Source organism: Mustela lutreola, chromosome 8 (assembly GCF_030435805.1).
Source record: "Mustela lutreola isolate mMusLut2 chromosome 8, mMusLut2.pri, whole genome shotgun sequence".
NCBI classification, from domain to species: Eukaryota; Metazoa; Chordata; class Mammalia; order Carnivora; family Mustelidae; genus Mustela; species Mustela lutreola.
The window spans coordinates 150,736,175-150,751,460 of NC_081297.1; the positions used below are offsets into that span (position 1 = coordinate 150,736,175).

Genomic DNA, 15,286 nt, shown 5'->3' on the forward strand with positions numbered 1-15,286 from the left:
CCGCTGCCCGCGGGGCCGGCGCACAGGACACGCCCCACGACCCCGGCAGAATCCGCGGCTCTTCCCCGGTCGTCCCCGCCGCCCGCGGTCACCGCGATCCCCCGATGCCCCGGCGGCGGCGAGCCCCGAGGCCCCGGGACGCGGGCCCTGCACGCTCGGCTCCCCGCACCCCCCGCGCCGCCGGCCGCAGGGACGCGCACGGCCGTGGCCAGCGCGGTGTGGCTCCGCCGGGGGCCGAGGGCGAGCGCAGCGCCCCGGACGGCAGGGGAGGCGCCCCGGACGCCGCAGGCGCGCTCGGGCCGGCACCGGCGGAGGAGGGACCGGCGGGCGCCCTCCTGTCCGGCCGGCTCGCGGGCGAAGGGCCGTAGCGCAGGGGGACAGCCCCGGGCGGGGCACACGGGCGGCGGCTCCGGACCAGCGACGTCCGCGGCCCACGCGGGCCGCGGCTCTCCCGACTCCGAGCCCGGCTCCCGCGCCTCCCGCCGCCCTCCCCGACAGCCCGGGTCGCGCCGTCGCCCGCCACCAGCCCCGACAGCCCCGGCCGCGGGAGCCCGCGCTGACCTGGCCTGCCCGCCGCGACGGCCGTCGAAGCGCGGCCCCAGGGCGGCTCGCGGCCGGAAGCCGGCCGGCGGAAGCTGCGGACGGACGCGAGGCCCTCGCCCAAACCGAACATGGCCCCAACGCCGGGTCGCGCCGCGGCGGACGCTCGCCCTGCCCGGAGTAAAGATGGCCGCCGTGGGCGGAGCGCGCGAGCGGCGGGCTCGGACCTCCACGCCCCCGTCCGCGCCCCCTCCCGGCGGACGCTGACCCGGGGCCTCCCTATTGGTCGCTGCTCGTGGCGAGCCCGGATTGGGCCACATGGGGACGGCCTGGGTCCCAGGGGCCAATAGCGGCGCGAGGGCTGTCGGTGGGCGGGACGCCGCCCGGCGCCGTCAAGTAGCCCCGGGAACGGCCGGCGCCGCGGAGCTGGGGGCGGCCGCGGAGGCCGAGCGCTCGGCCGGTTCCCGCTGGACCTGGGGTCTGCCCGCGCGGCCGCGTCCTGCGCGACGCTGCCCGCCTCGGCCCGCCATGCGCTCGCCGGCCCCGGCCGCGCTGGGGCTGCTGCTGCTGCTGCTGCCGCCGCCGCCTGCCGAGGCCGCCAGGAAGGCGACGCCCTGCAAGCGCTGCCGGGAGCTGGTGGACAAGTTCAACCAGGTGGGCGCTCGCCCCTGGGGCCGCGGGCGCGGGGGCCGGCCTGGGGGGCGGCGGGGTGGGGGCGCTCCGCGACGGGCCGGGCTCACCGACCCAGGGTAAGCCTGCCGGGGACGGGGGTCAGGAACCCGGGGTCACCCCACCGGACACCGGGGTCACATAGCCAGGGTCGCTCCATGATGGACGGAGTCACCCCACCAGTGACTGGGGTCACGGAGCCAGGGTCGCCCCGCGATGGACGGGGTCACCCCACTAGGGACTGGGGTCACGGAGCCAGGGTCGCCCCCGATGGACGGGGTCACGCCACCAGGGACCGAAGTCATGGAGCCAGGGTCGCTCTGCGATGGACAGGGTCACGCCACCAGGGACCGGAGTCATAGAGCCAGGGTCACCCCGCGATGGACGGGGTCACCCCACCAGACACCGGGGTCACGGAGCCAGGGTCGCCCCGCGATGGATCGAGTCACCCCACTAGGGGCTGGGGTCACGGAGCCAGGGTCGCCTCCGATGGACGGGGTCACCCCACCAGGGACCGAAGTCACGGAGCCAGGGTTGCCCTGCGATGGACAGGGTCACGCCACCAGGGACCGGGGTCACATAGCCAGGGTCGCTCCATGATGGACGGAGTCACCCCACCAGTGACCGGGGTCATAGAGCCAGGGTCACCCCACGATGGACGGGGTCACCCCACCAGACACCGGGGTCACGCAGCCAGGGTCGCCCCGCGATGGATGGGGTCACCCCACTAGGGACCGGGGTTACATAGCCAGGGTCGCCCCGCGATGGACGGGGTCACCCCACTAGGGACCGGGTCACGGAGCCAGGGTCACCCCGCGATGGACAGGGTCGCCCCACCAGAGACCAGGGTCACATAGCCAGGGTCACTCCATGATGGACGGAGTCACCCCACCAGGGACCAGAGTCATGGAGCCAGGGTCACCCTGTGATGGATGGGGCCACTCCACCATGGCTTGGAGTCACGAACCCAGGCTTGCCCTGCGAAGAACCAGTGTCACTCCAGGAATGGACTCCATGTCACCCTGGTGATGGACCAGGGGTTACTTGTCAATGAATGGGGTCACCCCCATGGGGGACTAGGGTTGCTCTCTCGTCAGATGTGGGTCGGAGCAGCAGCACTGAGCGCTGTGCCCGCGCGCTCTCCTCAGGGAATGGTGGACACCGCGAAGAAGAACTTCGGAGGTGGGAACACGGCTTGGGAGGAGAAGTCGCTGTCCAAGTACGAATCCAGGTGGGTGCCCTGCTCTGGCCGCCTGGCCATGGCGCTGGGCATGTCCCCGCGAATGCCGTCACCCGCTTCGACGACGGACAACGGGAGGTCCCTGTGCGGTCACCTGTGCGCTGGCCCCTTTTGCTCCCACACTTGTCCCAGTGTCCACTTTCTAGGGGGCAGACAGGGTGGTCTTTCCATGGTGCACGCGGGAGCGGGAGCAGAGTCCCACCACAGAACGTGTCACCGGCTTCCCCTGCCGGTCCAGTCCGTCCTGGGCCCCTTGCAGCCCGCGTCAGGGTCTCCCCTGCCACCCTGACCACTGCCCTCTGAGTTTAGTTCTCCCCGTGGTGCCGACCGCACTTGTCCCCGGTGGACGTGTTCCCCACCAAAGTGCCACCAGCATTCCTGCCTGGCACAAGCGGGGCCTTAGGGCGTCCCCGTGGGTCAGCCGCTGACTGCCCGGGCGTCCCTGGTCCCCTTGCTGTGCGGCGGGCTCGTTGCAGTGAGGTCCGCCTGCTGGAGATCACCGAGGGCCTGTGCGGCAGCAGCGACTTCGAGTGCCACAGTCTGCTGGAGGAGCACGAGGGGCACCTGGAGGCCTGGTGGCTGCGGCTGTGAGTGCCCCGCGCCCCACCCCGTCCCCCGTCCCCATGCTGTCCCCCCACCCCAGCCCCGCGTCCCCCACCCTCCCTCCTCCCGAGCACCGGCCCTGCGCCCACCCCACCCCTCCCCCACAACCCTGTCTCCCTGCGCCCCCCCCGTTGTCCCCTCCCGTCCCCACACCCCTGTGCCCACCATCCCCCACCCAGCCCTGCACCCCACACCCCAGACACACACCCCTGCCCCCCGCCTCCTCCCACGCCACAGCTCCAGCCCCAGTGGCTTCCCCGCGTGTTCACTGAAGCCTCCGTGGCCTCGTACTTCTCAGTTTGTAAGTCTGACCTTCGGACTTACGGGCGTCGGCACGGGCTTGTCTTCCTTCTTGCCTGGGGGTCGCCGCCTCTTCTTACCGTAACGTGGTGCGGGCAGCGAGGTGGTGACGGGGACGTCTGGTCACCCCCAGACCACTGTGTCCCTAACGCCGCGACGCTCCAGAGCCAATGTCGAGAATCGTGTTTGTTTTGGAGAAACCCGTCACGTGAGCTTTGATGAACGCGTTTTTAATTCCTCAGGAAGAAGGACTTTCCGGACTTATTCGAGTGGTTTTGTGTGAAAACGCTGAAGGTTTGCTGTTCGCCAGGAACGTACGGGCCAGACTGCCTCGGTAGGTTGTTGTCGGGAATCGCGAGTGTCCTGCGTTGCTCCCAGTGTCCGTGTCGCAATTCCCAGGGAGGGCAGAGCCGTGGCTGGGACCTGGGGCCGTCCACTCCCACCCAGCCCTAGGACGCCCAGTCACTGCCCCCCTCACGCCGTGGGGACCTCCTCCCCGCGGCCAGACAGACCTGAGTGCCTGATGCCGCGCGGGCGCCTCACTCCGGGGCCTGCGGGCCTTCGCTGGGGCCACTGTGGGTCGGTGTCCTCCTGCCTGTGTGGGGCCGTCCAAGGGCACGGAGGCAGCTCTGGTTTCGTGTCCCCCGTCTGGCTCTGCCCACGGAGCAGCTGAGACCCGGCTGTGGGAGCCCTGGGGCGCGGCTTGGGCGTCTGTCACGTGGGATGCGTCGCGTCACCTCTCCCTGCGGAGCCAGGCCCTTCCACGGAGAGACACGCTTTGAACCGAAGTCACGGGCCGCCGTCCGGCATCACTCGTCACTCTGGGTGCCCCGCGGGACAGAGCAGACGTGTCTCGAGTCCGACCCTGTCCCGGGCCGTGGCCGCCTCCTGCTGCCGGCCGGCGTGTGCTGCCGCGGGCCATCCTCGCCGACACCCTCGCGCGTCCGTGTCCCTGTTGTCCCCGTTGTCCCGCGTTCCAGGGAGGCTCCCAAGCAGCTGCAGACCCCAGCGTGTCCGCTCCCCCAGCGGCCGGCTGGCTCGTGTGGCCAGAGGGAGTGAGGACAGAGTTTACCGGGGGACGGAACAGGCGTGGTCGTGAGGTCGGGCGAGCGAGGCGCACGTTCTCCCGGGGCACACTCGGACCGGTGGGCTCCTGTCCCCGCAGCGTGCCGGGGCGGATCCCAGAGGCCGTGCGGCGGGAACGGACAGTGCAGCGGGGACGGCAGCAGGCAGGGGGACGGGTCGTGCCAGTGCCACCTCGGCTACCAGGGCGCCACGTGCTCCGACTGCACGGACGGCTACTTCAGCTCCCTGAGGAACGAGACGCACAGCGTCTGCACAGGTACGGGGGCTGCGCCAGCCTTCAGCCCGTGGGCCTCGGGGCACACCGCGGCGGCTGTCTCCTGGAGCTAGGGGCACGGACGGGGGCCTGTTGGCTCTCGCCTGCACCCCCGGAGCTAGGAGGCCCCTGGGCACCCCGCGGGAGGCTGCAGCAGCGCCAGCAGGCCCTGGACGGTCTCGCTTGCTGTCTCTGAACATGCCCAGGAGGGGAGAGCCAGGCCCCCGGCCCCACATTTTCGGGAGGACTGGGCAGGTGGACGGTGTGGGGCCAGCGGTCACGTCCCACCCATGCGAGCCTTGCTTCTGGGTGACCCGGTGCCCGCGGTATCCTAGCAGAGGCCGACTCTTCCCCTGCGGCCACCTGGACAGGGTGACCCGCCTGCCCGGTGCTGGCTGCTGAGGCTCAGGCCCCGCGCAAGAGGGCAGAGCGGCGGCACGAATGAGAACCAGCACCCCTGAGGCCACCGGGTGGGACCTCCTGGCCTCCAGGCTCCCCCTCGGTCGGGCTCCCCAGAGGCCCGTGGGGTCGGACGGGTCTGTTGTGACCGACCACACGGAGTCTGCCACCATCCACCAGGCGGACACAGGCCGTGCCTCCCGGTGTCGGTCCGCGGCCCCCTTGGGTGGTCTGTGTGGCACGCGAGTGGAGCGCCAGGACAGCCGTGTCCTCTCTGGTCCCAGCGCCCAGGCCCTCAGCTGGCCCGGGACGCGGGTGCTGTGCGGGGGCCCCGGGGCTGGGGGCCGCCTGGCAGGCGCGGGCTCCGGGGTTTGGGCCGCTGCCTTTTTCGGGTCCTAAGCCGTTTCCCTGGGGTCCACCAGAACGTGACCGTGAAGGGCCCTGAAGGCCCGTGGAGTGTTTCGCTCGTCCAGCTCAGGGATGCTGTGGGTCACGAGTGTAGATTTCATGGCCGTCCAGCGAGTCTCACTTTACTGGGGTATTTTCTTGTTTGTATTTGGTTTTTGTTTTCATCCTAGTGAAGGTAAATCCTTACTTGCTGAAGTGACCTTTGTGTTCTGTTTTTACTGAAAACGGCATTCCCGCACCCGACCCGTGTCCCCTCTGCTTCCCAGCTTGCGACGAGTCGTGTAAGACGTGCACCGGCCCGAGCAACAGAGACTGCGGCCAGTGCGCCGTGGGCTGGGCGCAGGAGGACGGCGCCTGCGTGGGTGAGCTGGGCGGGACCCCAGGGTGGCCCGGCCCCTCCTCTCCGCTCCCCTTCCTGGCGTCCTGCGCTCGTCCGGCCCTCCTCTCCTCCCGGCCCTCTCCCTTCCCAGGCACAGGCAGGGAAACGGAGGCGCAGACCTGCTTTCGGCCTGGAGAGCCGTACGGGGGCTCAACAGAGCCAGCGTCTGCGTGTCTGGCCGCTGCGCCGCGGCGGGGAGACGCGCCTTCCTGACTCGCACACACACAGCGTGCGCGGTTCCGGCCCTGGGCCTCGTCTCCCGTCCCCACGTGCCCCGCCTGGTGGGCGCGTGTGTTTCTGCCGCAGCCCCAGCCTGCCCGTGAGCTCTGGTTTCCCCCCAGCGCTGCAGCAGCCCTGGGGAGGCCCTGGCCGCAGCCACGGGGCCCTTCCTGAGGCCCAGGTGCCGGCGAGTGGGCTGCCCTTAGGCTGGTCAGGGGTGGCAGACCTGTCCCTACTGTCCCATCTGGAGTGGGGAGGCGGGTGGTCTGACACCGACCCGGAGCTTCTGCGTGTCCGTGCGGAGCCGAGGTGCTCACGTTTGCTGCTGGCCCCTTGTGGAGGCCCTGCCCCCGGGGGCACAAAGTGTCCCTCATCACCCCTGCCCCCGGGGAGGGGGGCCTCGGGGAGAAACACGGACACACGTCCTCCACACAGCGGCCCCTCCTGTCCCGCCGGCCGTGGCTGTGGGTAGTGTCTGGTCACCAGCCGTGTGACCTCCATGGGGGCCCCGGGAGCCTCACGGCTCTGCCCCTGTGTTCCAGACGTGGACGAGTGTGCGGCGGACACGCCTCCCTGCGGCGACCAGCAGTACTGCGTGAACGCCAACGGCTCGTTCCTGTGCGAAGGTGCCTGGGCTCGGGCCCTGCGGGCGGCGACTGCGTGGTTCTGCCTGCTGAGGACAGTGGAAGGCGGCACCCACGACGTCGGTCCTTGCTGCCGAAAAACCGAGAATTCAGAGAATTTGAAGAGTTGTTTTGCTCTGAGAAGATGGTCAACAGTGTGCGGCCACAGCTCTGGGGGGCACATCGTTGCCTTGCTGGGAGACGGGGCTGCGGTGTTGAGGACACGCCCTGGGGCCCCCGCCCCTCTAGGAGGGACACGCAGATGCTGTGCGGCGCGGCTTCAGGTCCCAGTGTGCTCACAGGAAGCTGATGTCGACGGCTTTCTGCTTTCTCCTAGAATGTGATTCCACCTGTGTGGGCTGCACGGGGAAGGGTCCAGGACACTGTAAAGAGTGCGTCCCCGGCTACACCAAAGAAAGCGGCCAGTGTGCAGGTCAGCGCCCTTGCGTCTGTGCCGGACCAAGAGGAACCGTGGCAGGGGGGCCATGGTGTGGACGGGCCGTGAGGGGCTGGCGGGGGTGGGGCACCGGCTCCGGCTCTAACTGCGACTCCGTTCCCCCAGCATGTGATGCAGAGGCAGCAGGTGGGGGACCAACCGCCTGTCCCCGCAGCCCCCAGGTGTGCCTGGTGCGGGTGCGCCCGCCAGCGGGGGCCCGGGCCTCCCTCCACCTCCCACCCCCACGGTCCCCGTGGCTGCACGTCAGGCCTCCACGGTCGGGGCCCGGCTGGAACCCGCCTGGAGAAAGGTGGTGAATCCACAGCTGCCCCCGCGGCGTGAGCTCGCGCCGGGCTTCCCCCTTAACGGCCGCCTGCACTGCCCCTTCACTCCTCTCCGTCCGCGGCGCCGACCCTGACCCTCATGCTCTGCTCTCTGCGTCCCTTCCTGACCGCCGCACTACGGGGCAGCAGAGAGTCCCGAGCGCGCGCGCCTGGTGACGGTGGCCTGTGTGCGGGGTGTCTCTTGCAGACGTAGACGAGTGTGCGGGGCCCGAGAAGGCGTGCACGCGCCAGAACGAGAACTGCTACAACACGCCTGGGAGCTTCGTGTGCGTGTGTCCCGAGGGCTTTGAAGACACGGAAGACGCGTGTGTGCAGACGCAGGCCCCGGGCGGCGGTGAGTGGCAGGCGCTGCGCGGGGGACGTGCGGAAACCCCCAGCACGCGCAGCCCGAGGCGGGTGATGGCTGGGGCTCCGGGCAGACGGGAGGGGGAGCGGGCCTGTGGGAGGTGCGGCCGGCAGGAGGGTCCGTGACCCCGGAGTCAGCAGGCAGGCTCTGCGTGGGCTTCCTGAGAGCCCAAGGGCCGTGGCCGCTCCGAGCCCCGGGGGGCAGGACTGTCTCGTCCTGCGGCCCTCCAGTATCTGCTGGAGGCTTCTGTCCACGTGGCCTTTTCGTGGCCTATGTGTCCGTGTCCGAATCTCCCTCTTCCTACATGGACGCAGCCCAGTGACTCCCTCTCACCTTGACCATCTGTGAAGCACCCCCAGTTCACAGCTTCCAGGGGTGAGGATGGCCCCAGGTTCTGGGGGACATGGCTCTGCCCACGAACGTCCCATAGACGTCGTGGAAGAACATGGAGCGGAAGAGCCAGTGTCAGAACGATGCTGACAGAGTTTTCCTGAACGAGTAAGACCAGACACAGACCCCAGAAGCTCCCTGACCCCGAGCTGGGCAGCGAGGGCGAGCGCACAGCCAGGTGCCTCGGAGCCAGCTCTGGGCCCACCAGATGTCAGCGGGGAGCAGGGCCCCATGCCGCCTCTGCCCCAGCATGGCCTGGGGGGCCCTCCCTGCCGGCGCCCTGCAGCAGGGGCCTCGGTCCTGTGGGCCCCGGCGGATGGGGTTGGGGGGGTCTCGCCACTCCCTGTCTTCGTCTCTCACACCTGAGAGGCCTCCTGCCGCGAAGCCACTGCCCCGGCCCCGTGGAAAGCTTTCGTGCGGGTCCCCCAACAGCTGTGTTTGTTTCCCGGCAGAAGTCGCAGAAGGAGACCCCACGCGGCAGCCCTCGCGGGAAGACTTGTGAAGCGCGTCCAGAGCCGGAGGCTGGACCCGCCCTTTAAGTTATTGAGACTGGCGTCCTCACAGGTCCCCGTTTCTCCAGGGGACGCGGAGGGAAGCTGCGCCCGGGAAGCGGCTCACGCACGCTCGGCCCTTCCGACAGCGGCAGTCCCTGGCGGCCCTGACCCAGAGTTGTATATTTTGATACCGTTGTTTCTAATAAAATTGACCACTGGAGGTCGTCAGGCCCAGGGCGCGCGTGAGTCTCTCACTGAGAAAGCAGGAAGGCTCCAGGGCAGCTGTGGCCCCGTGCTCTGAGGTCGCACGACCTGCCTCCCTGGGGCGGTCCCCCCGCGGGCACGGGAGTCTTGATGGGGAGAGCAGCTATCGTGGAAGGACCCCCAGGGCTGGACACGGCCGTCCTGCCTTCGCGGATTCCGCCAGAGAGGAGAGCCCCGGGGCCAGTTTCTCGGCGTCAGATGGAGGCTCGGATGTCACAGGGAGCCCCCCCCGGCCCCCTCCCCCAGAGCGTCCTCAGCTGTCAGAGCATCCAAACCCCCAGGGCTCGGTCAACCCCCAGGGGGTGCCTGCGCTCGTGAGCTCCCACACCTCTGCACCCGTCCACACGGCTGTCCCTCTGGGGGCGGCCACCTGTCCCTCGCTGTCCTGGCCCCGAGGGCCGCCGTGTCCACGCGCCTCCTTGCTGCATCTGTGCAAGGGGACTCCCGCAGGCAGGACTCCACGTGGGTCTCTGCTGGGCAGGGGTGGCCACGGGCTGGCAGGTGGAGCCTGGCCCGGCCCTGTCCTGTGTCCGGTTCTCCCTGGACCTCCGTGTGCCTCAGTGGGCCTCCTCCCTCCGCCCCCATCTCTGTGGTGGGGAACAAGGCCAGGCGCCCCAGAACTCCTAGAGGAAACCGAGTCACGTGAGATGGACGAGGGCTGCCACAGCCCAGTAGGGAGGCCGCCCTTGTCCAGGCCAGACCTGTCAGGGAGTCCACGCACATGGTCTGCTTCTGGACGTGGGCTGTGGGTCTAGGCCACGGGACACAGCGCCTTGTGGGAGAGGCTGCCACTGCAGCTGCGGGGGCTCCCAGGGAACCCCGTGGGCTGGGGGGGTTCTCGGAGGGAGCGCAAGCGTGAGAGCAGGGGTGGGCAGAGGCATAACAGGTTGGTGGGACGGAGCCCCTCGGGTGGAGGTGCCGGGGCGCAGGGCAGGGACAGTGAGGCCCAGAAGGGAGGCCTCGGGGGGGTGCATGACCCATGGCCCCAAGGAGAAACCACACCCGGGGACCCAGGCTGCTGCAGGTCGGGGGGAAGGGCCCAGCTCAAGCTCCGTAGAGGGCCAGGCCAGAGCCAGTGTTCCCTGCCCTCCTGGTCTGGCCCATGGGACCCAAGCCTGAGTAGCTAAAGCCACAAGCTATGTGGCTGGGGCATGGAACGGACCCCCCGCTTTCCAGTTAGAACCGAGAAGGTCCTGAGTCCTCATGGTGGGGTCGCCTGGGTGGCACCCCACCCCTAACAGGGCTCTGGGCACCAGCACACCCCTCCCACCACAGGTGACATTGGTAGGGTCTTGGGGGCCCTGCCACCTGGCAGTGGGGAGGGGTCAGGCCCTGCTGTTTGGACACGAGGAGACAGACCCATGGCCGGCTCTCCTGTGGTCCTCACACTGGCCTGCCGAGGTTTGGGGGGTCCTCTTGGTCTGTACCTTGCCCTTCTGCTATGCCGAGTACCCACCCCAGACCACCATGGCACCAAACGGGCCCAGGCGGAGACGAGGCCACAGCAGGCATCTCCGTGCTGACAGCAGCTGTGGCCACCGGCCAAGGGTGCCCCATGAACCCCCACTCAGGGCCCCCCAGCAGGGCAGTGGACGGCTCAGGATGACCTGGACCAAGCGTGGTCCCAGCTCAGGGCCTCTGTCCTGCTGTCCTGCTGGGGGGCATCAGGGGCTGTCTCCTCTTGCTCCAGCAGGGCCCCGCTCACCTGTCACCTCTCAGAGCATGCCCTGGCCCCTTCCCCAAGGCGCGCAGGTCTGGAGCCAATGCTGCAGCACCTCCAGGCTCCGCGTCCTCTCCTGTAAAGAGCACCTTCCCAGTCAGGGAACGTACGGAGGAGGCGGAGGGTCCCAGCTGGCCTGTGCTGTGTCGGGCTTGTCCTGGGACACGATGTGGGCAGGAACGGTGCACCTGGCCCCAGCGTCACTTTGCCAGGCCTGGCGTGGGGCTCCGGGTGCAGGCAGCGTCCTGGGGCCCATGGTGGTGGGCACCGGGGCACAGGGACCAGGGACCGAGCACTTAGATGTCAGAGCCCCTACCGGGCCTCGGGCTCTGCCCGGCTTGGAGGTGATCCTCTGGAATCCCCTGCCTCCGGCGGCGACCCCTGCCCTGCGCCCGCCCCCGTTCAGGCCTGGTGGAGGGCCAGCCCAGACGCCCCCGCGGGTCCCGCCCCCAGATGCGGGGCCGCGGCCGGCAGGTGGCGCTGCAGGACCGGCCCCGGCGGCCGCACTGCCTGGACCCCGCGGAGGGGCGGAGGGGCGGGTGGGCGCCGCGGTGACTGCCCAGGAGGGCGGGGCCCCCAGGGCAGGACACACTGTGGCGGGGACCCCCAGCCCCCAGCACTGACAGGATTGTCGTGCTCCCGGGATCAAAACTCTGCAGGAAGGGGTCACCAGGAAGCAGGCAGGACACAGCCTCAGCGGCCCCACAGGGAGCCCCAAACCTTACAACCTCGGAGTGACCTGGTCGCAGTGCGAAACTGCTTTCTGCTCCCTCTTCCCAGCCGGGATGCTGCCCAGGGCGGGGCTCAGGGGCCAGCGTGTCAGCACCCACCCCCCCACCTTACCCCCTGTTACCACGGAGACGTGGCCTCGCCCCTCAGGACCCCCGGTGCACCCCTGGGAGCCCCCCCACGTCGGGCACCCTGCCTCTCCCCGGGTCCTCTCCCGCTGGCTGGGCTTCTGCTCCCCACCGACACTGGAACTCCGCGGGGCCAGGAGGCTCACGTTTCCGGGGCTCTCAGCTCCTGGACCCCAGGGGCCTCTGGGTACACAGCACCGCGCAGGTCCTGGCGGCTTCCCTCCCGCAGGACGGCCTTCCGTACACGCCCTGCCAGGCCAGAAGCTTCAGGAAGTGTGGTGCTGGAGAGCCCCGTGGCCACGGCCCACCCCACCCTGACCTTGCAGGATAGCGGGTCCCTCGTCTGTGGTGTGATTACACCAGGTCCCGCGCCGCAGGTGCACACAGGTTAGAAGCCAGTGGCTCTCCAGGGGTGGCCCAGGACACTTGTCACAGCTGGGTGAGGGGCACCTCTGGTTCTGTTCAACCCCCCTCTCCCCAGCGCACAGGACACCCCCACAGAGAACAACCCTGCGCCCCTGCCAGCAGCAGTAGGGGGATGCTGACCTCAGGCCCCAGCCTCTGTCCCTTGGGCAGCATGCGCCGTGAGAGTTGCTGCCCAGGGCTGGGCTGTCCTGGACTCACCCGTGGGACCAATGAGCGAGCAGCCTTGATCTCTGCTGTCTTGGCCATTCTGTCTGTGCATGGCTGTGCCACCTGGGGCCTATGGCCAGCCGGCCGCTGTCAGGCTGCTGAGTGCTTCTGTCTACTTGTCACACGGTGGGTACGTTCTGGTGGGTGTCGATGTGGGGTGACGATGTGCCCACGTGCCTCTCCCCAGACTCCTTGTCCCGAAACGGCCGTTTCCCTCTCCCACCCCCGACCAGCCCGCTGGGCCCAACTGCCCAAACCCGAAATCCCTGAGCGGGCCGCCCTCCGCCGCTGTCCTGGTCCACCTGGGCCTACGCACTGTGCCGGCCAGCCCTGAACTGTGGCAGAGCTCGTCCTCACACCGTCATAGGAACCCCTGCGAGGCCACAGGCGCGAAGGGGTCGGAGAGGTGACACTCCCGCAGGTCTGGGCCACCTGCACGCGCTGCTGACCTCCGCCCTTGCCCGGGTCTCATCCCGACCTCACAGCAGGGCAGTCTGAGGAAGCCAGTGCCAGGCGGCGGGCCATGGTCCCACGGCCAGACCAGAGCCACCCCTGTTCTCCTGCCCTGGACCCGGGGACCCCCGTGCTGCTTCTCCCACCCACACTTGCTGCAAAGCCTACTTTGCTCCCAGGCCCCTGGAGTCAGCTGAAATGTAGCAGCACGGATCTCGGGCTGTCCCTGCCGGTCCCGCGCCGCCCGCCACTGGCCTTCTGAGGCACCAGGACGTCCTAGAGCAGGACTCCCAGGAGGCCGCTCCAGCACTCAGAAGCCCCCGGCTGCCATGCTCCGTCGTTGTGGCGAATTGCCAGCACAGCCCCCTGTCCTCGGTGGGGGGGTGGGGGCTGCTGTGTGCCCGGGACCCCTGGATTCTTCCCTGTAGTGCGCGTGGCCTACGAAGGCCCCGGGGTACTCACCACTTCTCCATCATCTGGTCTGATCCACACAGGGTTGTTAATACGGGGCACAGCTGTGCTGTTCTGGGGATGGGGGAGTCGTCCAGGTGACCCTGGGCAGAAGAGTTCCTGTCACCTGGGGAGGGACCACATGTTCTCTGCAAGCGTTTGTACTTGGTCTTTGGTTCTCCTTCCTGATCAGGATGGGGGAGAACACAGCCTCACTTGCTTTCTAGCTGTCCACGGTCCTCCTGGACCCACCCCCTGCCTTCTGCAGTGGTCAGACTTGCGGGTGTCCCAGTGCCCTCCCTGGCATCCTCTGGTCTTTCATCGTGTCACCACTCAGCCAGGAGGGCACCTTAGCTGGGGGCAGTTACAGACACTTCCCCTGGGCTTGTCCATGCTGGTGGCCAAGGGCACGATATCAGCCACCAAATATGTCCACTACACTTGTCCACTCTGCGTCTGGGAAATGACTGTCGGCTAGATTCCAGGGCGGGGACCCGGGCTGGAATCGCATCGGTGGGACCCCCCACTCTAACTGGGGACCTGCGGTCACACTTTGGGCCTCAGGTTACCAGCGTCAGCGGGAACCCTATGGCCAGCAGTCCTTAAGTGCCCTGATATGTCCCCTCCCCTGGGCTCAATTTTGGGGTCATGGGGAGGGACTGGTATCCGCACGGTGCGGACTTGTCTGCTGTTGCAGTGCGCTTCCTGAGCACCCGTCTCCTCCTTTCACCCCAGGGCTCTGGGTCTGGAATCTACTGATGTCTGAAAACTGGGTAAAGGACCACGACCTTTTATTGGGACGGCCTGGTTTCGCATCCTTGATATCTTCTCTTTGGACACTCGTCCGGTCTCCAAGAACTTGGTGTTCGGTTCACCACCTCCTTGGCACCTCAGGCCCTTGGCTCGGCTCCAGTCTGGCTGTGTCCACACGGCCCCGCGTGGCCAGATGCCATCACCCCATCACTGTCAGCAGACCCGGCCAGGAGCCTCCACTGACCTCCACACGACGCAGGTGCCTCTCCTAGTGGGCTCCTGGTGGCCTGGCTCCATGGTGTGACCTCCAGGCCCCCTGTGGAGCCCATCCAGCCTTGCGCTGCGGCGTGGCCCTTGTGATAGCCTGCCCTTTTCAAGAGCGCCTCCCCAGCCCTGTGACCGCAGCACGTCCTGGGACGGAGGCTCAGACCGGGAAAGGCTCCTGATCATCGAGCTCCCCTCGGCTGCCCAGGACGAGGTGCTGGGGCCTGAGTCCCCTCTGCCCTGCCCTGGGCCACCGGGTCCCCAACACGCGACACCACTAGCTAGTTCCAAGAGGGAGGCGAGCAGGTCCTGAGAGGGGAGGCTCCGTTTTCTGGGAGCAAGCCTTCCCAAGAAGGGGTGGGTGGCTTGTGTGGTCATCCCCGCGTGCCCATCATCTAGCCGGCACCCTGGTTGGCACCCAGTGGACCCGGCTTTCACCCCGCGGGAGCCACCTCCCCTGACCACCGAGCCCTCCCAGCCTCCCTGCAACCTGCGGCCGTTTCCCAGAGTGACGGGGATGCTATCACCCCACACCGTCCACGACTGGATCTGCTCACCAGCGCAGCCCCCTCCCAGTTCCCCAGGGCAACAGCTGGGACCCCTGGAACACCCGCCGTGCGGAGGGGGCCCAGTGTCCTGTCTCTGCAGCGGCCGGCCCGGACCACCCTGGTTCTGTCCGCCCGCACTTGTTCCAGAAGGGCAGTGGATCCAGACTGACCCCCTGGGCCGTGTCCACAGGGTGGTGAGAGCTGGCTTTTGATCCCCCTTGGAGAGACTGTTCACTGGGCAAAGCCATGGCCGCGGCCACCCCTGCAAGGACCTAGGGCGAGGACCTGCAGCTGACAATGGGCCCTTCCTTCCTATTCCCTGGCCCTGGCCTGATGCTGCGCCCTGGTCCGCATGCCAGGAGGCTGTGTGGAGCCCCTGCTGCACGGCCAGGGCCTGCCCGATCTCCCTCACGCCCCACTACACAGCCTCCCCAAAGCCTCTCGGCCGAGGGCCACCCTCTTGGGGCCGTCTCCTCCCTGGCTCCCCACTCCCTACCTGCCGGGTCCCAGACTAGGTTGGACTCCTGGGGACCCCACCTTGGGCACTGCTCTCAGCTTACACATGCCCCCCCTTCCCACCCCCCCTCCCGGGTCTGCTCTCTTGCTCTCCTGCAC

The 15,286-nt window shown here is 68.6% G+C and overlaps 1 protein-coding gene across 1 annotated transcript; it reads left to right on the top strand.

Moving 5' to 3' along the window:
* Positions 1-1,053: 1,053 nt before the first annotated feature.
* Positions 1,054-8,963, top strand: CRELD2 (cysteine rich with EGF like domains 2). Its single transcript, XM_059187322.1, has 10 exons — positions 1,054-1,194; positions 2,358-2,440; positions 2,926-3,036; positions 3,595-3,686; positions 4,518-4,694; positions 5,765-5,860; positions 6,639-6,722; positions 7,057-7,152; positions 7,687-7,833; positions 8,688-8,963. The coding sequence occupies exons 1-10, from the start codon at positions 1,069-1,071 to the stop codon at positions 8,735-8,737; spliced, it is 1,062 nt and encodes a 353-aa protein (XP_059043305.1). The 5' UTR covers positions 1,054-1,068; the 3' UTR covers positions 8,738-8,963.
* The last annotated feature ends 6,323 nt before the right edge of the window (positions 8,964-15,286 follow it).

Bases quoted from the DNA above. Each gene is read 5' to 3' on its own strand.
- CRELD2 (XM_059187322.1), top strand. From the start codon at position 1,069: ATGCGCTCGCCGGCCCCGGCCGCGCTGGGGCTGCTGCTGCTGCTGCTG. The intron at 1,195-2,357 runs GTGGGCGCTCGC...CGCTCTCCTCAG, and splicing joins TGGTGGACAAGTTCAACCAG to GGAATGGTGGACACCGCGAA. The intron at 7,153-7,686 runs GTCAGCGCCCTT...TGTCTCTTGCAG, and splicing joins AGAAAGCGGCCAGTGTGCAG to ACGTAGACGAGTGTGCGGGG.